The sequence below is a fragment of the Rhinatrema bivittatum genome, chromosome 1 (genome assembly GCF_901001135.1).
Source record: "Rhinatrema bivittatum chromosome 1, aRhiBiv1.1, whole genome shotgun sequence".
In the NCBI taxonomy this organism is placed as follows: domain Eukaryota; kingdom Metazoa; phylum Chordata; class Amphibia; order Gymnophiona; family Rhinatrematidae; genus Rhinatrema; species Rhinatrema bivittatum.
The window spans coordinates 832,512,993-832,536,560 of NC_042615.1; the positions used below are offsets into that span (position 1 = coordinate 832,512,993).

General features: G+C 44.7%; 1 protein-coding gene across 1 annotated transcript in view; it reads left to right on the forward strand.

The window, feature by feature from the left end:
- NPR2 (natriuretic peptide receptor 2) overlaps positions 1 to 23,568 on the forward strand; it is a 393,621-nt gene that overhangs the window by 335,990 nt on the left and 34,063 nt on the right. The window contains exons 16-17 of the mRNA XM_029583214.1: positions 2,286 to 2,432; positions 19,647 to 19,770. Of these exons, the coding sequence (XP_029439074.1) occupies positions 2,286 to 2,432; positions 19,647 to 19,770 (271 nt within the window). The remainder of the gene's footprint in view (positions 1 to 2,285; positions 2,433 to 19,646; positions 19,771 to 23,568) is intronic.

The window sequence follows — 23,568 nt, forward strand, 5'->3', positions numbered from 1 at the left end:
CTGAGACAGTGGGTTGAATGCTGAGGCTGTTAGTTGAATGCTGAGGCTGTTAGTTGAATGCTGAGACAGTGGGTTGAGTGCTGAGGCTGTTAGTTGAATGCTGAGGCTGTTAGTTGAATGCTGAGACAGTGGGTTGAATGCTGAGGCTGTTAGTTGAATGCTGAGGCTGTTAGTTGAATGCTGAGACAGTGGGTTGAATGCTGAGGCTGTTGGTTGAATGCTGAGACAGTGGGTTGAATGCTGAGACAGTGGGTTGAATGCTGAGGCTGTTAGTTGAATGCTGAGGCTGTTAGTTGAATTGAATGATGGGTGGATGCTGGATGAGTTCTAGTGCGGTATTGGAGTGTTGCAGCTCGGGGAAGTGAAGGTCGAAACGAAGGGGCGAAACAAAGGGGCAGGCCCCTTTGTCGCGCTCCTTCGTGCGCGCGACGCCCGGCGCGCGGCGCCAGGAGAGTGGTGGTTTAAATAGCCCGCAGGTCGCGCCTCTGACGTCACCGCCGCGACTTTTTCGTGGGCGGTACGGGGCGAGGGCTCGCGGCTCGGCTGGGGGCCTGCTGGAGGCGAGGGCTCGTGCTTCTGTTCGAGGCTGGGTGGAATCGGCGTATTGCAGCTCTGATGGCGGCTGGCTGTAGGCAGAGACTCGTGGCCTCTCAGGTAAGTGGCTGCTGGAGAGACAGGCCGGCGATCGGCGAGGGAGCCCGATCGGGGTGAGCAGAACAAGAGGCCTTACCCCGACGGGCTTCAGCGCCGATTGCGCAGGCCTAGTTCACCGCTGGAGCCCCGTGGAGGAGAAAGGAGGATGTAGCGGAGAGCGGAGGTTTAAATAGCCCGCCGGTCGCGCCTCTGACGTCACCGCCGCGACTTTTTCGTGGGCGATACGGGGCGAGGGCTCGCGGCTCGGCTGGGGGCCTGCTGGAGGCGAGGGCTCGTGCTTCTGTTCGAGGCTGGGTGGAATCGGCGTATTGCAGCTCTGATGGCGGCTGGCTGAAGGCAGAGACTCGTGGCCTCTCAGGTAAGTGGCTGCTGGAGAGACAGGCCGGTGATCGGCGAGGGAGCCCGATCGGGGTGAGCGGAACAAGAGGCCTTACCCCGACGGGCTTCAGCGCCGATTGCGCAGGCCTAGTTCACCGCTGGAGCCCCGTGGAGGAGAAAGGAGGATGTAGCGGAGAGCGGAGGTTTAAATAGCCCGCCGGTCGCGCCTCTGACGTCACCGCCGCGACTTTTTCGTGGGCGATACGGGGCGAGGGCTCGCGGCTCGGCTGGGGGCCTGCTGGAGGCGAGGGCTCGTGCTTCTGTTCGAGGCTGGGTGGAATCGGCGTATTGCAGCTCTGATGGCGGCTGGCTGAAGGCAGAGACTCGTGGCCTCTCAGGTAAGTGGCTGCTGGAGAGACAGGCCGGTGATCGGCGAGGGAGCCCGATCGGGGTGAGCGGAACAAGAGGCCTTACCCCGACGGGCTTCAGCGCCGATTGCGCTGAAGATGATGATGGGATCATCTTCCTCTTAGGATTAGGCAGAAATTGAAGGTTAAGGCCTCGCTTTTTCCCATTTCTGAGAAGGGCGGTGGGCTTGGGTCCTATGTATGGTTGGGTATGGCGTAACTGCTTTGATGACTGTGTTGGGGCTCAGATTTGTGGGGCAAATTTTTTTTTATTTGTAGTTTTTAATCAATTTTGTTTTGTATATTTTGTATGTTTTAATATTTGTTGTGATCTTTCAGGATTGGGAAGGCAGTTTAGAAGAAATAAATAGTGGGGGTGAGGAGCTGATGCCTCACCTTGGGTAAGCCAAAGAGGCTGATCCAGTTCTGCTGCACAAAGATTTAGTTTTACATGTCTTAGTAAACTCAGAACTACAACTCCACGCTAGCAATGAACCAAAGCCAGGACTGGATCAGCCTGTTAAGACTGAAATGGGTAAGGTTGCAGGAGGACGAGGCCTCCCAAAGTCAGGATAAAACTGCAGGTGGAGACTGATGTCTGTGGCAGCTAGGGTAAGGATGTTCCACTTCAAGTTTATTTAGCCCAAAACAAAAGGTGTAAGGAGAGACGTCTGGGACAGTCAGGGCAGGGGTCCAGCATGCTAGACCATTCCCGCCCAATGAGAAACATAACTGCCCTGTTCTGCCAGGAAGGGATGCTGTAATAGCATGAAACAATCGCAAACTTCACCCTGCCCTGTCCTTCAATCTCACCAGCACCTGCCCTTTATCTAACACAGCTTTTGTTACCCTTCCTCTCATTGTGCTTTGGGTCTGTTCCATTGTAACCCTCTGATTTCTCCACAGAGAGGGCACTTCAAGTATCCTGGATAACCTGCTTTCCCGCATGGAACAGTATGCAAACAACCTGGAGAAGCTGGTGGAGGAGAGGACACAGGCATACCTTGAAGAGAAGAGGAAAGCAGAGAACCTTCTGTACCAGATCCTGCCGCAGTAAGAAATACTGTACTCCTATATACACACACGCAGAGGTACTGCTGCAGTAGCAAATACTGAACTCTATATACAGACACGCAGAGGTACTGCTGCAGTAACAAATACTGAACTCTATATATAGACATGCAGAGGTACTGCTGCAGTAGCAAATACTGAACTCTATATACACACATGCAGTATACTATACTCTACATATACAGAGGTACTGCTGCAGTAACAAATACTCTACTCCTATATACACACACGCAGAGGTACTGCTGCAGTAGCAAATACTGAACTCTATATACAGACACGCAGAGGTACTGCTGCAGAAGCAAATACTGAACTCTATACAAGACACGCAGAGGTACTGAGGCAGTAGCAAATACTGAATATATACACACATGCAGAGGTACTGCTGCAGTAGCAAATACTGAACTCTATATACACACAAGCAGAGGTACTGCTGCAGTAGCAAATACTGAACTCTATATACAGACACGCAGAGATACTGCTGCAGTAACAAATACTGAATATATACATACACGCAGAGGTACTGCTGCAGTAACAAATACTGAACTCTATATACACACATGCAGAGGTGCTGCTGCAGTAACAAATACTGAACTCTATATACACACACGCAGAGGTACTGGTGCTGCAGTAACAAATACTGAACTCTATATACACACATGCAGAGGTGCTGCTGCAGTAACAAATACTGAACTCTATATACACACACGCAGAGGTACTGGTGCTGCAGTAACAAATTCTGAACTCTATATACACACACGCAGAGGTACTGGTGCTGCAGTAACAAATACTGAACTCTATATACACACACGCAGAGATACTGCTGCAGTAACAAATACTGAACTCTATATACACACATGCAGAGGTACTGGTGATGCAGTAACAAATACTGAACTCTATATACACACACGCAGAGATACTGCTGCAGTAACAAATACTGAACTCTATATACACACATGCAGAGGTACTGGTGCTGCAGTAACAAATACTGAACTCTATATACACACACACAGAGATACTGCTGCAGTAACAAATACTGAACTCTATATACACACACGCAGAGGTACTGGTGCTGCAGTAACAAATTCTGAACTCTATATACACACACACAGAGGTACTGGTGCTGCAGTAACAAATACTGAACTCTATATACACACACGCAGAGATACTGCTGCAGTAACAAATACTGAACTCTATATACACACACGCAGAGGTACTGGTGCTGCAGTAACAAATACTGAACTCTATATACACACACGCAGAGATACTGCTGCAGTAACAAATTCTGAACTCTATATACACACACGCAGAGGTACTGGTGCTGCAGTAACAAATACTGAACTCTATATACACACACGCAGAGATACTGCTGCAGTAACAAATACTGAACTCTATATACACACATGCAGAGGTACTGGTGCTGCAGTAACAAATACTGAACTCTATGTACACACACGCAGAGGTACTGGTGCTGCAGTAACAAATACTGAACTCTATATACACACACGCAGAGGTACTACTGCAGTAAGAAATACTGTACTCCTATATACACACACGCAGAGGTACTGGTGCTGCAGTAACAAATACTGAACTCTATATACACACACGCAGAGATACTGCTGCAGTAACAAATACTGAACTCTATATACACACATGCAGAGGTACTGGTGCTGCAGTAACAAATACTGAACTCTATATATACACACACGCAGAGGTACTGGTGCTGCAGTAACAAATACTGAACTCTATATACACACACGCAGAGGTACTACTGCAGTAAGAAATACTGTACTCCTATATACACACACGCAGAGGTACTGGTGCTGCAGTAAGAAATACTGAACTCTATATACACACACGCAGAGGTACTACTGCAGTAACAAATACTGAATTCTATATATACATAGAAACATAGAAATGACGGCAGAAGAAGACCAAATAGCCCATCTAGTCTGCCCAGCAAGCTTCGCTCTTTATCCATTTTTTTCCCCTTTTTTTCTCTCCAACCTGTTACTATTGGCTTCCAGTACCCTCCAGCCCTAATCAATTAGGGGTAGCAACCGCTGTAACAAGCAGGCCACACCCTTACCCCATACTCTTACCCACCCCTGTTTTTATTTTATTTTATTTTTTTTGGAGATGGCAGCCCTCCATCCTTCCGCTCCGTGAAGGTGGAACACCAACTACTGGCCACTGGCATCCTGCTCCGTGAATGCCTCTGTGGCTACTGCCGCTCCGTGCAGTGTTTTGCTGCCTCCTCTTTATTCACGCCCTCTAGACTTGATGGATCCACAGTGTTTATCCCATGCCCCTTTGAAGTCGTTCACAGTTTTAGACTTCACCACTTCCTCCGGAAGGGCATTCCAGGCCCATCTAGTCTGCCGAGCAAGCTACGCACTTTATCCATTTTTTCCCCTTTTTTTCTCTCCCACCTGTTACTATTGGCTTCCAGTACCCTCCAGCCCTAATTCCCCTCCACCCCACCACCAATTAAGAGAGCAGCGCCGTATCTGCATCCAAGTGAACGTCCAGCTCAATTAGGGGTAGCAACCGCTGTAACAAGCAGGCCACACCCTTACCCATACTCTTACCCACCCCTGTTTTTATTTTTTTATTTTTTTGAGATAGCAGCCCTCCATCCTTCCGCTCCGTGAAGGTGGAACACCAACTACTGGCCACTGGCATCCCGCTCCGTGAATGCCTCTGTGGCTGCTGCCTCTCCGTGCAGTGTTTGAATGCCTCCTCTTTATTCACGCCCTCTAGACTTGATGGATCCACAGTGTTTATCCCATGCCCCTTTGAAGTCGTTCACAGTTTTAGACTTCACCACTTCCTCCGGAAGGGCATTCCAGGCATCCACCACCCTTTCCGTGAAGAAATACTTCCTGACATTGGTTCTTAGTCTTCCTCCCTGGAGCCCCAGCTCGTGACCTCTGGTTCTGCTGATTGTTTTCTGACGGAAAAGGTTTGTCGTTGTCATTGGATCATTAAAGTTTTTCAAGTATCTGAAAGTCTGAATCATATCACCCCTGCTCCTCCTTTCCTCCAGGGAGTACATATTTAGATTGTTCAATCTCTCCTCGTATGTCATCCGATGAAGACCCTCCACCTTCCTGGTCGCCCTTCTCTGTACCGCTTCCATCTTGTCCTTGTCTCTTTGTAGATACGGTCTCCAGAATTGAACACAGTACTCCAGGTGAGGCCTCACCAAGGACCTGTACAAGGGGATAATCACTTCCCTTTTCTTACTCGATATTCCTCTCTCTATGCAGCCCAGCATTCTTCTGGCTTTTGCTATCGCCTTGTCGCATTGTTTCGCAGACTTCATATCATTAGACACTATCACCCCAAGGTCTCTCTCCTACTCCGTGCACATCAGCCCTATTCCCCCCATCGAATATAGTTCATTGGGATTTCCACTCCCCATATGCATGACTCTGCACTTCTTGGCATTGAATCTCAGCTGCCATATCTTCGACCACTCTTCCAGCTTCCTTAGATCCCGTCTCATTCTCTCCACTCCTTCCAGCGTGTCCACTCTGTTGCAGATCTTAGTGTCATCCGCAAAAAGACAAACCTTACCTTCTATCCCATCCGCAATGTCGCTCACAAATATATTGAACAGGACCGGTCCCAACACCGATCCTTGTGGTACACCACTTAAAACCTCCCTCTCTTCAGAGAGAGCTCCATTTACCATCACGCATTGTCTTCTGTCCGTCAACCAGTTTGCAATCCAGGTCACCACCTCGGCACTCACTCCTAAGCTTCTCATTTTATTCACCAGTCTCCTGTGCGGGACCGTATCAAAAGCTTTACTGAAATCCAAGTAGAGCGCTCTTCCTTGATCCAATTCCTTGGTTACCCAGTCAAAAAAATCAATCAGATTTGTCTGACAGGATCTTCCCCTGGTGAATCCATGCTGCCTCTGGTCCAGCAATTCTCCAGACTGTAGATAGTTCACTATTCTCTCTTTCAACAGTGACTCCATTACTTTTCCCACCACCGAAGTGAGGCTAACCGGTCTGTAGTTTCCAGCCTCCTCTCTGTTCCCACTCTTGTGAAGCGGAACCACCACAGCTCTTCTCCAATCACTCGGCACCACTCCCATTTCTAGGGATCTATTGAACAGGTCACACAGCGGACCCGCCAGAACATCTCTGAGCTCCCTCAGTATCCTGGGATGAACCTCATCAGGTCCCATGGCTTTGTCTACTTCCAGTTTCCCCAGCTCTTCCCATACATTTTCTACTGTAAATGGAGTTACATCTACTCCACTCCCCTCCAGTTTCTTGTTAACTAGGGACGGTCCTTCTCCAGGGTCCTCCTTCGTGAACACAGAACAGAAGTATTCGTTTAATATTTCTGCCATTTCTTCGTCTCTCTCCACACATTGATCCTTTCCACCTTTCAATTTCACTATACTACTTTGAACTTTTCTCTTTTCACTGATGTATCTGAAAAATGTTTTGTCACCTCTCTCTACTTCCTTGGCAATCCTCTCTTCTGCTTGACTTTTTGCTCTCTTGATTAATTTCTTCGTCTCCCTCAGTTCTACCAGATATTCTTCTTTGTGCTCCTCTCTTTGGGATCTTTTGTATTTGTTGAACGCTGTTCTTTTAGCCTTTATTTTGTCAGCCACCTCCTTTGAGAACCAGATAGGTTTCATTTTTCTTTTGCTTTTCTTTACTTTTCTAACATATAGATTAGTTAACTTGGCAATTGCTCCTTTTAGATTGGTCCACTGTTGATCCACTTCTCTCACATTCTCCCAGCCTTTTAGTTCTTCCTCAAGGTACTGCGTGTGGGTATATAGAATTCAGAGGTGCTGCTGCAGTAACACACACGCAGAGGTGCTGCTGCAGTAACAAATACTGAATTCTATATACACACACGCAGAGGTGCTGTTGCAGTAACAAATACTGAATTCTATATACACACACGCAAAGGTGCTGCTGCAGTAACAAATACTGAATTCTATATACACACACGCAGAGGTGCTGCTGCAGTAACAAATACTGAATTCTATATACACACACGCAGAGGTGCTGCTGCAGTAACAAATACTGAACTCTATATACAGACACGCAGAAGTGCTGCTGCAGTAACAAATACTGAACTCTATATACACACACGCAGAGGTACTGCTGCAGTAGCAAATACTGAACTCTATATACACACACATGCAGAGGTACTACTGCAGTAACAAATACTGAACTCTATATACACACACGCAGAGGTACTACTGCAGTAGCAAATACTGAACTCTATATACACACACGCAGAGGTGCTGCTGCAGTAACAAATACTGGACTCTATATACACACATGCAGATGTACTGCTGCAGTAACAAATACTGAACTCTATATACACACACGCAGAGGTACTGCTGCAGTAACAAATACTGAACTCTATATACACACACGCAGAGGTGCTGCTGCAGTAACAAATACTGAACTCTATATACACACACGCAGAGGTACTGCTGCAGTAGCAAATACTGAACTCTATATACACACACACGCAGAGGTACTACTGCAGTAACAAATACTGAACTCTATATACACACACGCAGAGGTACTACTGCAGTAGCAAATACTGAACTCTATATACACACACGCAGAGGTGCTGCTGCAGTAACAAATACTGGACTCTATATACACACATGCAGATGTACTGCTGCAGTAACAAATACTGAACTCTATATACACACACGCAGAGGTGCTGCTGCAGTAACAAATACTGAATTCTATATACAGACACGCAGAGGTACTGCTGCAGTAACAAATACTGAACTCTATACACACACACGCAGAGGTACTGCTGCTGCAGTAACAAATACTGTACTCATATACGCACACGCAGAGGTGCTGCTGCTGCAGTAACAAATACTGAACTCTATATACACACAGGCAGAGGAACTGCTGCAGTAAGAAATACTGTACTCCTATATACACACATGCAGAGGTGCTACTGCTGCAGTAACAAGTACTGAACTCTATATACACACACGCAGAGGTACTGCTGCTGCAGTAACAAATACTGAATTCTATATACACACACGCAGAGGTGCTGCTGCTGCAGTAACAAATACTGAATTCTATATACACACATGCAGAGGTGCTGCTGCAGTAACAAATACTGAACTCTATATACACACATGCAGAGGTGCTGCTGCTGCAGTAACAAATACTGAACTCTATATACACACACGCAGAGATACTGCTGCAGTAACAAATACTGAATTCTATATACACACACGCAGAAGTACTGCTGCAGTAAGAAATACTGTACTCCTATATACACACACGCAGAGGTGCTGCTGCTGCAGTAACAAATACTGAACTCTATATACACACACGCAGAGGTGCTGCTGCTGCAGTAACAAATACTGAACTCTATATACAGACACGCAGAGGTACTGTTGCAGTAACAAATACTGTACTCTATACAGACCTGCAGAGGTACTGCTGCAGTAGGAAAAATTGCACTCCTATATACAAGTATGCAGTGGTGCTGCAGCAGCAGAAAATACTGTATTCTATATACACACATACCGAGATACTGCTGCAGCAGAACATACTGTACTCTACATATACAGAGGTACTGCTGCAGTAACAAATACTGTACTCTGTACACACATGCAAATACTGTATTCTATATACATATACAGAGGTTCTGCTGCTTATATACACACAGAGATTGCAAGCCTATACACACACACACACACAGATACTGCTACAGTAAAAAATATTTTACTCTTTATACAGTATATACATACACAAAGAGATGTTGCTGCAGTAGGAGACACTGTACTTCTATATATACACACACACAAAAGTAGTGTTGCAGTAACAAATACTATACTCTATATATAGACTTGCAGAGATACTGCTGCAGCAGAAAACACAGTACTCTATATACATACACAGAGGTAGCTCTGCGTAAAAATACTGTACTCTATATTTAGACATGCAGAGGTACTACTGCATTAAAAATACTGTCCTCTATATACAGACATGCAGAGGAAAAACTGTACTCCTACATACACACACAGTCTACTCTCCTATATACACACAGAGGTACTGCTGCAGTAATAACTACTGTACTCCTATATACACACACACAGACTGCACTTCTATACTCACACACATACACACACAGACTGCACTCCTACACACACACACACAAACACACACACACACAGACACACAGGTACTGCTGCAGCAGCAAATACTTACTCTATATACATACACAGAGGTATTGCAGCAATTAAAATTATGTATTCTTTATACAGACATGCAGATGTACTACTACAGTAATAAATATTGTATTATATATACGCATACCCAGAGATACTGCTGTAGCAGAAAATACTGTACTCTAAATACATGCAGAGGCACTGTTGCAGTAACAAATACTGTACTATATACTTAGACATGAAGAGGTACTGTTGCAGTAACAAATACTGTACTCTGTATACAGACATGCAGAGATACTGCTGCAGCAAAAATACTGTACTCTATATATACATGCAAAGATACTGTTGTAGCAGCAAATACTGTACTCTATACATTTACAAAGGTACTGCTGCAGTAAAAATACTGTACTCTATATTTAGACATGCAGAGGCACTGTTGCAGCAGGAAAAACTGTACTCCTACATGCACATACACAGTCTACACTCCTATACACCCACACACACAAACACAGGTACTGCTGCAGAAACAAATACTGTACTCTACATACACATACAGAGAATCTGCTGCAATAGGAGACACTGCACTCCTGTATATACACACACAGAAGTACTGATGCAGCAAAAATATAGTACTCTATATATTACATATACAGGTACTGCTGCAGTAACAAATACTGTACTCTATATACACACAGTGGTACTGCTGCAGTAGGGAACACTGCACTCCTGTACACACATACAAAGATAATGCTGTAGTAAGAGTCACTGTACTTCTATATTTACACCCATTCATGTACTGTTGCACTAACAAATACTGTATTCTATATTCACATAGCGGTACTGCTGCAGTAGGGAACACTGCCACCTGTTGTGCTGGCTCAATAGAAACTTCCCTTGTTTCCTCATCCATACAGCTAACTTTCCTTCCCAATCAGTCCTCAAGACAAAGATCCTTTAAGTTTGAAATTATTTATTGTACAAGTAGTTCTACTTACAATTGTTGCATTCCAAATGTGTAGTCCCAGACAAAGATCTTTGTAGCTGGAAATAGGTAGGAGAGGAAGGAACGGAGTTTCTTGGGTTACAGGGAGAGAAGGCAAGAGGGTTTTAAGGCTGATTTAATCTTTTTAGAATCAAAGCGATACGAAGGAATGTAAAAGAGCCAATCATTTTCACAGAGCTTGCAAGTGCTCCTGGCTTTGAAGGCACATGGGCTAGACTGAAAGTTTCCCAGAAAGCTGTTACAGAAAACACCTCCATAAGCTGGGGGCAGGGGGGGGGGGGCAAGGTCCAATGGCAATGAACCTAGTACCCATGTGACACCGGAGGAGCATGAAGGACAGTGGCACTTAAGAAGACTCAAGTTAGATTGAGAGGGTGTTCAAACTCTTCCCAAGTGAGAGAAAGCAAAGCAGGAGGGAACTTTTCTTAAGGGCAAAGCTCCCTTAAAGGCAAGGCTCACAGACCTTTAACATGGGTTACAAAAAGTAAGAACTGCACTAGACACAGTTAAACTGCAATGTATATACAGATACAAACATGTACCCACTTCTGGGGACAGAACACCTGTACACACATAGATACTGTTGTAGTAAGAGTCACTGTACTTCTATATTTATATACACACAGATGTACTGTGGCAGTAACAAATATTGTACTCTATATACACACATGCAGAGGTACTGCTGCAGTAAGAGAATCTGCACTCCTATACACACATACACAAGCTAAGGCAACCTGTCTTGTTTCTGTTTGCCTTCTGGCTTCGACAGACCATCTTCCAGTCTGCTTTGTGGGACCCTCCTATATACATAAACACAGAGGTACTGCTGCTGTGACAAATACTGTACTCTATATACACACAGTGGTATTGCTGTAGTAGGAGACACTGCATTCCTATATGTGCACACACACACATACATATCACACATACATATACTGCTGCAGTAAGAGATACTGTACTATATATATACAACACACAATCATGTACTGTTGCGCTAACAAATACTGTATTCTATAGACACACACAGGGGTACTGCTGCAGAAACAAATAATGTACTCTCATATACACACAGCAGTAGTGCTGCAGTAGGAAACACTGCAGTTTTATACACACATACATACACATATATACTGCTCCAGTAATAGACACTGTACTTCTATATATATACACACACAGAAGTATTGTTGCAGTAAGATACACTGTACTATATATATATATATATATATATACATATATATACACACACACACACACACACACTCACACACAGGTATTGCTGCAGTAACAAATAGTGCACTCTATATACACACAGGGGTATTGCTGTAGTATGAGGCACTGCACTCCTATATATACCTTTGGAACTCACTTCCTATTGACTTGAGGCAATCAGATTCAATAAACATTTTTAGGAAACAGGTCAAAACCTTTTTGCTTAATTTAGCTTATTTTTAATTATTTTTTTGTTGAATTTTATTTTGTTTTTATCTCTTATATTATTTATTCTGTGATGTCATTGTATTTTGGTTTTATTTCACTCTGAGACTGAAGATTTTTTATGATTTTATTTATTATTTATTTATTTAACAGTTTTATATACCGAATTTCTTGTAAAAGGTTACAAATCAAAACGGTTTACATAATAACAATAACAGTGCCTCAAATAGTGCAATTACATAAAACAGAGGAATACAGAACTAGGATCAAGAAACTGTTGAAACAAACCAGGGTATATATATATATATATATCAAACTATGATACATGGCTGGTAGAGAATGGTAGAGAATTTTATGTGATTTTCTGTTTTAACTTTGTCTAATTTTGTTAATTTTATGATTATGTATGTTTCCATTGTTCATTGCTCAGGCCTTTTTGTGCTGAGCAATCCAATAAATGTAAATGTAACATACATTTACTGCTGTAGTAAGAGACACTGTACTCCTATATGTATACACACACAGAGGTACTGCTGCACTAAGAGACACTCCACTCCTGTATATATATATATATATACACACACAGACATACTGCTGTAGTAACAAATACTGTACTCTGTATACACACAGTGGTATTTACTGTACTCCTGTATATACACACAGATATACTGCTACAGTAACAAATACTGTACTCTATATATACACACACACACAGAGGTACTGCTGCAGTAGAAGACAATGCACTCCTATACACATACATATCCTGCTGCAGTAAGAGACACTGCACTCCTGTATGTACACAAACAGACATACTGCTGCAGTAACAAATACTGTACTCTATATACACATGCAGAGATACTGCTGCAGTAGGAGACAATGCACTCCTATACACATACATATCCTGCAGCAGTAAGAGACTCTGCACTGCTGTATATACACATACAGACATACTGTGCAGTAACAAATACTGTACTCTATATAAACACGCAGAGGTACTGCTGCAGTAGGAGACAATGCACTCCTATAAACATACATATCCTGCTGCAAGAGACACTGCACTCCTGTATACACACACACACAGACATACTGCTGCAGTAACAAATACTGTATTCTTTATACACACAGTGGTATTAATGCAGTAAGAGACACTGCACGCCTATATATACACACTCAGTCATACTGCTGTAGTAACAAATACTGTGCTCTATACACACACACAGATGTACTACTGCAGTAACAAATACTATACTGTATATACTAACATAGTCTGCTGCAGTATGAGGCTTTGCACTCCTATGCCCTACCTGCACACACACACACACACACACACACACTGCATGCATGCATATATACACACATGCAAGGGTACTGTGCCTGTAAGAGGCACTGAACTCATATACACACATGCAGAGTTAGTGCTGCAGTTGGAGGCTCGGCATTTATACATACACACTCAGAGAGGTATTGCCACAGCAAGATTCACTGCACCCATACACACACACACACACACACACACAGGTATTACTACAGGCTGCAGTAAAATATGTTCTCCTCCTATATACGCACACAGAACTGCTGCAGTAAAATATAATCTACTCCTATATAGTATAAACACACATAGAGGTAGTGCTGCTATAAGAGACATGTGGCAACCCTTTGGGATCACCAGCAGATGGCCCTTGGCTAGGATTTAAACAGTGGATGGAGGGACATTTCTGGAACAGTGGATGGAGGGCATTTCTGGAACAGGCTGAGTCATGGATGGATGGGACAGTGCAGCTTTTGTTTGGAGTTGTGTGGGAGTGGCACCTGTTATTGTTGGTGGTCTCAGGACTTGGGATTAAAGATGGGCGAGAGACTTAACCCCTTCCAGTTTGCCACCTGTCTCGTTATGAGCCCCAGGGATTGTGATGACTTTTTGAGCTTCCTGTGCGACCCATAGATCCTAGCCCATGTGGTCTGCGTAGGGAAGGCTCTCCCTGCTCTATCTCACAATCTGTGGATGGTAGCTGTTGCAGGAGACTTCCAGGTTTGGGACGTTTCAGTAAACAAAGTCTGTTCTGTGGATCTGGAAGGAAGATTTTTGTGCCACCCTTCCTGACCTAGAGTGAGGAAGGTTGGAGAGCTGATTGCTCTCTGCTGCCTGGCCCTTTCATCCGATAGATCCTGTTGGTCATCTTAAAAGAAGAAGTGTTGCATCTGGAGGCCCCCTCTGTGGAGTCTTCACCCTGGGGAGAAGAGGTACACTGTAGTGTGATGTTCTGTTTGACTGCCGGTATTTTGGCCCATCTGGCAAGGCTTACCTTTCCATACCCTGGAGAATGAGTTTTATCCCAGGCCCCATCTACTGAGGGACACTTGCACAGATCAGGAAGAGTTGGAGTACTGAGATAACAATTGCCTGTATTAAAAACGGGGCCAGAAACGTGCTTTGAAGAATTTCTGCAGTAAAGGTTTGTTTGGCACCCACTCCTCTTCAAAATACTTTGAGGCAGAAAACTCCCCAAAAGAAAGGGAAAGCTCATCCCTACACCTTAGGCCTTGGAAGAGTCTTCCTCTCCCCCACGGGAAGAATTCAACACCCCCCCGGACACTGTCAGCACTTTCGCAATCGTAAAAATAAATAGAATACAAAGAAAACATCTACAAAAGAGAGATCAAATGAGTTTTCTTCTCTTTTTTTCCTCAAAAAAAGTATTTAATGAGAACTGTTGCTTTGACGATTACGGCTCTGTGATCGCTTCGCACATTTTATAAAAAGATACAAAGAGAAAGAATAGAAGTGATAGTCATTACAGAATCCTAAGCTATAAATAACATTTAAAAAATTGGAGGCCAGAGGTTCTTTTGACCTTTGATTGGAAAAATGCTTTCTTGAGATCTTTTCCCTTGTTTCTAAAGTTGTATTTAAGCATAGACGGTGAAGGTTTTGCTTTGTGTGGCCTGTCGTTCCCTTCACTAGTTTGCCTTGGTGGATTGATTTACTGAGTACAAGTCGACAATTTAAAAAGCCGGTGAGCAGGACAGCTCCCTGGCTAACGTTTCTCAGAGATTCAGCCCGTAACAGCACAGTCTGCATATTCTTGGCTAAAGTTACCCAGAAATTGTTAATCCAAGTCAATTTGCTGCTCACCAGCCTTCTGAGTATTGGTAAAAAATAAATAAATAAATGTAGATAGCAGCACCCTTGATTCCCTCTCTCTCACCCCCCAAGAGAAAAGAAAAAAACAGTCCCACTCCCCTCCACCCCACATCCCCTAACTAAAAGAAAAGTATCGCGCAAATTCCCACTCTTTCCACCCCCATCCTTAAACCCCCAAAATTGTCTCCACTCCAGAGCTGAGGGGAAGAGGCCTCTCACCTCCCCCATAGATCAGGGCTACCTGCCCCTACTGCTAATTTATGCACTGCACTTGGCAAATGATTGGTGGGAGTGGGAATCTGCGTCCTTAGGGAAGGTGGGGGGAAATTGGTCCTCTCGAGTCCCACTACTGATTGTTAAGAGGGAGGGGGATCAGCTCACTAGGGGGGCAATGCTTTTTTTCTTGGGGAGCAGGAGGACATGGGGATTGGTCGCTCCAGAACCCCAGCTGCAGTTAGCTGGATAGCGTTACCTGGCTAGCACTGATATTCAGAGATACACCCATGCCTTCCACACCACCTCTTTCTACCTGGTTACGTTTTATGCAGGTAATGACTCACCTGGATAAACGTATCTGTTTGCCGGGGCAGGAAATTCAAAATTTGGGGTTTGGCGGACTCCTGAAGTTAGCCGGGCAGGCCTTTTTGACTCTTGAGCTCAGATACACTGCACTCCAGTACAGACACACAGAGATGCTACCTCGATGAGAAGCCCAGACACACAGCACTCTAGTACAGACACACAGAGATGCTACCTCGATGAGAAGCCCAGATACACTGCCCTCCAGTACAGACACACAGAGATGCTACCTTGATGAGAAGCTCAGATACACTGCACTCCAGTACAGACACACAGAGATGCTACCTCGATGAGAAGCTCAGATACACTGCACTCCAGTACAGACACACAGAGATGCTACCTCGATGAGAAGCTCAGATACACTGCACTCCAGTACAGACACACAGAGATGCTACCTCGATGAGAAGCTCAGATACACTGCACTCCAGTACAGACACACAGAGATGCTACCTCGATGAGAAGCTCACATACACTGCGCTCCAGTACAGACACACAGAGATGCTACCTCGATGAGAAGCTCAGATACACTGCACTCCAGTACAGACACACAGAGATGCTACCTCGATGAGAAGCCCAGATACACTGCACTCCAGTACAGACACACAGAGATGCTACCTCGATGAGAAGCTCAGATACACTGCGCTCCAGTACAGACACACAGAGATGCTACCTCGATGAGAAGCCCAGATACACAGCACTCTAGTACAGACACACAGAGATGCTACCTCGATGAGAAGCCCAGATACACTGCACTCCAGTACAGACACACAGAGATGCTACCTCGATGAGAAGCCCAGATACACAGCACTCTAGTACAGACACACAGAGATGCTACCTCGATGAGAAGCTCAGATACACTGCACTCCAGTACAGACACACAGAGATGCTACCTCGATGAGAAGCTCAGATACACTGCACTCCAGTACAGACACACAGAGATGCTACCTCGATGAGAAGCTCAGATACACTGCACTCCAGTACAGACACACAGAGATGCTAACTCGATGAGAAGCCCAGATACACTGCACTCCAGTACAGACACACAGAGATGCTACCTCGATGAGAAGCTCAGATACACTGCGCTCCAGTACAGACACACAGAGATGCTACCTCGATGAGAAGCCCAGATACACAGCACTCTAGTACAGACACACAGAGATGCTACCTCGATGAGAAGCCCAGATACACTGCACTCCAGTACAGACACACAGAGATGCTACCTCGATGAGAAGCTCAGATACACTGCACTCCAGTACAGACACACAGAGATGCTACCTCGATGAGAAGCTCACATACACTGCGCTCCAGTACAGACACACAGAGATGCTACCTCGATGAGAAGCTCAGATACACTGCACTCCAGTACAGACACACAGAGATGCTACCTCGATGAGAAGCCCAGATACACTGCACTCCAGTACAGACACACAGAGATGCTACCTCGATGAGAAGCTCAGATACACTGCGCTCCAGTACAGACACACAGAGATGCTACCTCGATGAGAAGCCCAGATACACAGCACTCTAGTACAGACACACAGAGATGCTACCTCGATGAGAAGCCCAGATACACTGCACTCCAGTACAGACACACAGAGATGCTACCTCGATGAGAAGCTCAGATACACTGTGCTCCAGTACAGACACACAGAGATGCTACCTCGATGAGAAGCTCAGATACACTGCACTCCAGTACAGACACACAGAGATGCTACCTCGATGAGAAGCTCAGATACACAGCACTCTAGTACAGACACACAGAGATGCTACCTCGATGAGAAGCCCAGATACACTGCACTCCAGTAAAGACACACAGAGATGCTACCTCGATGAGAAGCCCAGATACACTGCACTCCAGTACAGACACACAGAGATGCTAGCTCGATGAGAAGCCCAGATACACTGCACTCCAGTACAGACACACAGAGATGCTACCTCGATGAGAAGCCCAGATACACTGCACTCCAGTACAGACACACAGAGATGCTACCTCGATGAGAAGCCCAGATACACTGCACTCCAGTACAGACACACAGAGATGCTACCTCGATGAGAAGCCCAGATACACTGCACTCCAGTACAGACACACAGAGATGCTACCTCGATGAGAAGCTCAGATACACTGCACTCCAGTACAGACACACAGAGATGCTATCTCGATGAAAAGCTCAGATACACTGCACTCCAGTACAGACACACAGAGATGCTATCTCGATGAGAAGCTCAGATACACTGCACTCCAGTACAGACACACAGAGATGCTACCTCGATGAGAAGCTCAGATACACTGCGCTCCAGTACAGACACACAGAGATGCTATCTCGATGAGAAGCCCAGATACACAGCACTCCAGTACAGACACACAGAGATGCTAGCTCGATGAGAAGCCCAGATACACTGCACTCCAGTACAGACACACAGAGATGCTACCTCGATGAGAAGCCCAGATACACTGCACTCCAGTACAGACACACAGAGATGCTACCTCGATGAGAAGCCCAGATACACTGCACTCCAGTACAGACACACAGAGATGCTACCTCGATGAGAAGCCCAGATACACTGCACTCCAGTACAGACACACAGAGATGCTACCTCGATGAGAAGCTCAGATACACTGCACTCCAGTACAGACACACAGAGATGCTATCTCGATGAGAAGCTCAGATACACTGCACTCCAGTACAGACACACAGAGATGCTATCTCGATGAGAAGCTCAGATACACTGCACTCCAGTACAGACACACAGAGATGCTACCTCGATGAGAAGCCCAGATACACTGCACTCCAGTACAGACACACAGAGATGCTATCTCGATGAGAAGCTCAGATACACTGCACTCCAGTACAGACACACAGAGATGCTACCTGTGGCTGTTCACGCAGGCCTTTCCTAACTCCAACATTACTTAACTTCCTCCAATCAACATTCTTCGCTAGTAATAGCATTAATAGCCACCTCTTATAATGTTATTATATATATATATATAATTATCTGATCTTCATTTTCCTTCTTACTCCTAGTTATTGATTCCCTGTTACATGTAACTGCTTTTCTGCACCATTGTTCAAATTGTAAAGTTTATTGCACCCCTGTTTCTTGTGAACCAGCATGATGGGACTACCGTCTTGAATGTTGGTATAATAAAAAACTTAAATAAATAAATAAATAAATACCTCGATGAGAAGCCCAGATACACTGCACTCCAGTACAGACACACAGAGATGCTACCTCGATGAGGTAGAGAAGTCGATATTCAAGTGGATGACTTTTTGGGTTACTCAGGCAAACCCCGAGTTTTTAAACTTTCTCGCCCTGGTGTTCACTGCAAGCCACCAATCAAATAGAACTGGTTAGATTTAAAGGTTTTCCAGTTAAAGGTGGCTGCCAGATACCTTTATTCAGGAATATTCAGCGGATACGTGCCCACTCGTTGGCTTACTGAATATGGGCCTCTGTGCTTCGTTCCTTACCAAACCAGCCTGCATTAGGTGTGCTTTCTTTGATCAGTTTTTTAAAATCCTGGTCTGGCAGTTAGTGGTTCCCTTGCGGCTCTGAGGAAAACTGCATTTGTGTCCCCCATTACCACTTGGTCAGCATCTTTTGGGGGGGAGGGGTCTGGCTGTAGTTTCTCATCTGGAAAATCTGCTTCTGGTTTTGTGCTGCTGCGCTACATCAGGCCCCCTGCTATGTGTGTAATTTTATTGCCTTCCTTACTCTCTCTATCACGGTGAGGTTAGGTTGACTGTCCCCTCCTCCCCTCTCTCTGGGTGATGTTTCAGCTGCCTCTTTCCCCCAGTCTCTGACTCGTTCCCGTCTCCTTCTTTTCCTCTGCAGTTCTGTGGCTGAGCAGCTGAAACGGGGCGAGACCGTCCAGGCCGAGGCCTTCGATAGTGTCACAATTTACTTCAGCGACATTGTGGGCTTCACCTCTATGTCAGCAGAGAGCACGCCCATGCAGGTAATGGAGATTTGTCTTCTGCAGATTATAAAGGCACCAGATGCCTTCCCTTCAGCTCTCTCATAGTCCCTGCCACTGCTCACTCCTTCACCTTCCTCACCTCCTCTTCTGTCTGTGCGTGTCCCATAGTGTTACATGGTTTTAGTGTGACCTGTTATATACGGGTCTCGATTTGCCAATAGGCTTGTGCCTAGGGCGGCAAAATTCACGGGGGGGGGGGGGGGGGGGGCAGCAGGCCAGCTGAAGATTTGCTGCCTCTCAGCTGTGCTGAATCTCACTTAGCAGAGAACAACCCTCTGCTTCCTTCTCCTCCGAGTGCAGAGAACAAGAGTGGAAGGGTGAGGCAGGAAGGGACAGAGCAAAGAAAAACAGCTCTGATCCCTAATAGATATCCCCCCCCACACACACACACACACTCATCCCCCACCATGCTGTGCTGGGAAAATGAGGAGAGGGTTGATGCCCTAACACACAGCAGGGAGCAAAAGAAAAGCCCTGCTCCCTAATCCTGCCCCTCTCCTCTTGTCATTCAGGGACATGAGGGCAGGAGGTGAGCCTGGAGCAGACAGGGGAGAGCAAACAACCCTGTGCCTTACACCTTCTGCTCTGTTGTCGCTTGTTTGGGGGAGCGGGGAGGTGGGGTGACAGCACCAACAGTGCCTAGGGGTTGGCAAAATCCTCAATCCGTCGCTGCTTGTTATATGGCAAGATTGTCACAGTCTGTTGTGCATTATAGAGTCGCTGTAACATATCAGGTAGTCTTTGTCTTCTTGGTGATTTTCCATCCACAACCAAAGCCATGATACCATGTTCTGCATAGACAGCTTTTTGACACAAAGAATCAGTTTTTGGCGTAGAGAAATCAAAGCAGGACCAAAGCTCATCAATCCCGATTTTTGTTCCTGAATTGGTTCTTCTACTGTTCTTTCTGCATCTGACCAATGTTCCTTGGTTAGGAAGATGTGGCTGGATCTCGTAAAACATTATTTTACTAATATGCCACCTCTTCCTCCCTTGGAGCAGATATTTCCAATTTTAGAGTCATTGAAAGCAAAGATGGAAAACCAGTCAGCTATTACACCTTTTCATGGCTACAGATAACATATGACTCACCCTCATCCAAGGAGCTTCCTATAATATTTTCTTATTCATAAGAAGGCTCTGAATCTTCTTACATTCCTCCACTGTACCCACTCGGATGATGATGACGCCACTGACCTTCCATCCGATCCTTCTCCACAGCCTGCTATGAAAATGTCTCCTCCTGAGGATATGGCCTATTCTGCTTTTATACAAAAGATAGTCAACAAGATTCCTTTCTTCCTATTCCGAGAGGCAGAACTTAGAGAAGACATCTTTACTTTATTAAAGTTTCCTGAACCTCCAAAACAAGTTGTAGCAGTTCCAGAACATAGACTTCAGCAAGAACTGCAAACATGAATGTGGCAGATGCCTTTGCCAACATGCCCACTCTCAAAAAACTTGGATATCAAGTATTAGGTTCAGTCTTGCGAGGCCCTCAAAAGGTCCAAATACCCCACCAATTAGTATTGGTAGAATTAGCTCTAAAACAGAAAAGAAATTTCAGACTCACTCTAATACCTCTTTAGGGAAAAATCCTGCCTTACTGGATAACACAGCCATATTAAGTTCTAAAATAGCTGCGCATCAATTCAACACAGTGCAGTATCTACTGTATTTACCGGTGTATAGGACGCATTTTCCCCTCAAAATACGACTAAAATATGGGGTGCGTCTTATGCGCCGGTGAATACAGTATATGTACCACAGAGGGAAAACCATTCAATGCATGCATCAGAAGAGATAAAATGAGCCTTATGAATTGAAAGACAGGAAGAGGTTGCTCAGCCCTGGCAGTGGTAGGAGAGCCCGATGCGCCCACTTGAGTTTAATGCGGCCTCTTTTTGCTGAGAGGCCGAGCATATCGGGAAGTCACTTCTCAAAGAATGCAGTTTGGTCGGTACCCTCATCCCCTTCAGGAAATCCCACAAGTCGGATATTTCACCAACGTCCGCAGTTCTCGAGGTCTTCAATCTTTTCGGTCACAGCTGCGTATTGATGTTCAAGCTTCTCTACTTTACTGCTACCTGAAGTAGCTGCCATTTCAAGAGCCTACATCTTAGTTTCTAGGGAATCAAGTCTCAGTGTGCTGTGATATTTTATGTTGAGATTTCTTGGCAAAACATGGCTCAAAAACAATGCAGATTCTGCTATGATATTGCATTCAAGCTACGAGTGATTGTATATGCTAAAAAACACAGAAACAGAGCAGCAGAGAGAAATTTCAGGTCACCACCAACTGAAAAGATGATAAGAACTTGGAGAAGACAGGAAGAGGACTTATAAAAAGCTATGCATAGTAAACACAATCTGCGACATGGAATTGCAAAATGGCCGGAACTAGAAGAAGAATAAAAAACTTGGATATTAGACCACAGAAGCTCGGGATTTTCAGTTTCCACAAAAATGATTAATCAACAAGCAAGACTGATAGCTACTAACAGGGGCATTGCTGATTTTACAGGATCAACGTCATGGTGTTCTAGATTCATGAAGAGAAATGACCTAAGTATGCGGACTATAACAAAAATAGCACAAAAGATGCCAACAGAATATGATCACAAGATTATTGAGTTTCATAGATTTGTCATTAATGCAAGAAAAAGAGAACATTTTGAACTTTCACAAATAGGAAAAATGGATGAGGTCCCACTGACATTCGATGTACTCTCAAACAAAACAGTAGATTCCAAAGGTGATATAAAGTGTTATTGTTAAAACATGTGGGCATGAGAAAACGCATTACACAGTCATGTTGTCTTGCTGTGCCAATGGAACAAAATTGCCGCCTCTTTTGATTTTCAAAAGGAAAACCTTGCCCAAGGAAAAACTGCCTAAAGGTGTGTTTGTGCATGTTCATCCTAAGGGCAGGATGGATGAAGGGGGATGAAGTTGTGGATAGACAATGTGTGGTCTAGGCGTCCTGGTGGACTGTTATAGAAAGCTGCCTTCCTAGTATGGGATCAGTTTCAGAGTCACAGAACAAAGCTGTGAAAAATAAAATCAACCAACTGAAAACTCAAATAGTTGTAATTCCAGGTGGTCTAACGAGCCAGCTTCAACCTTTAGATGTCTGCGTTAATAAACCTTTTAAAGGATTCATGAAGGAGAAATGGAACAGTTGGATGCAGTCTACAGATTTTGAAGTGACACCATCAGGAAGAAGGAGGAGGCCTAGCATTTCGCAGATTTGTGAATGGGTCAGAACTTCATGGGATGCTGTGAAACATGAGACACTTGTAAAGTCATTTAAGAAATGTGGAATTAGTAACTCACTTGATGGCACAGAGGATGATTTGTGATACGAAGTCTCTGTTTCTGAAGAAGAGGCTTCAAGTGATTCTTCATTCAGCTCTGGAGATGAACTTCTGGGTTTTGAGGATGAAGATTGAATAGTACCTAACTACAGTGTTCCCTAGGTACATTTTTGTAGACATAAATAACAATAAAATTAGTACTGTAAATCATTATGGAAATTCATGAAAAAATGTTGAAAATTATTTTTTTTCTTAAAAATGTGTATAAAAAAGAGGATGGGCATGGGATAAACACTAGAGATGTGAATCGGAACTGATATCGGATCCGATTCTGGTTCCGATTCACATCTTAGATCCACAGTGTTTATTAAACACTGTGGATCCCTAAAGGCGAGAGGATGGGAATGAAGAGAAGAGTGCATGGGGGTAACCGGCTCAGTGCGACAGGTTCTCCCCTTAG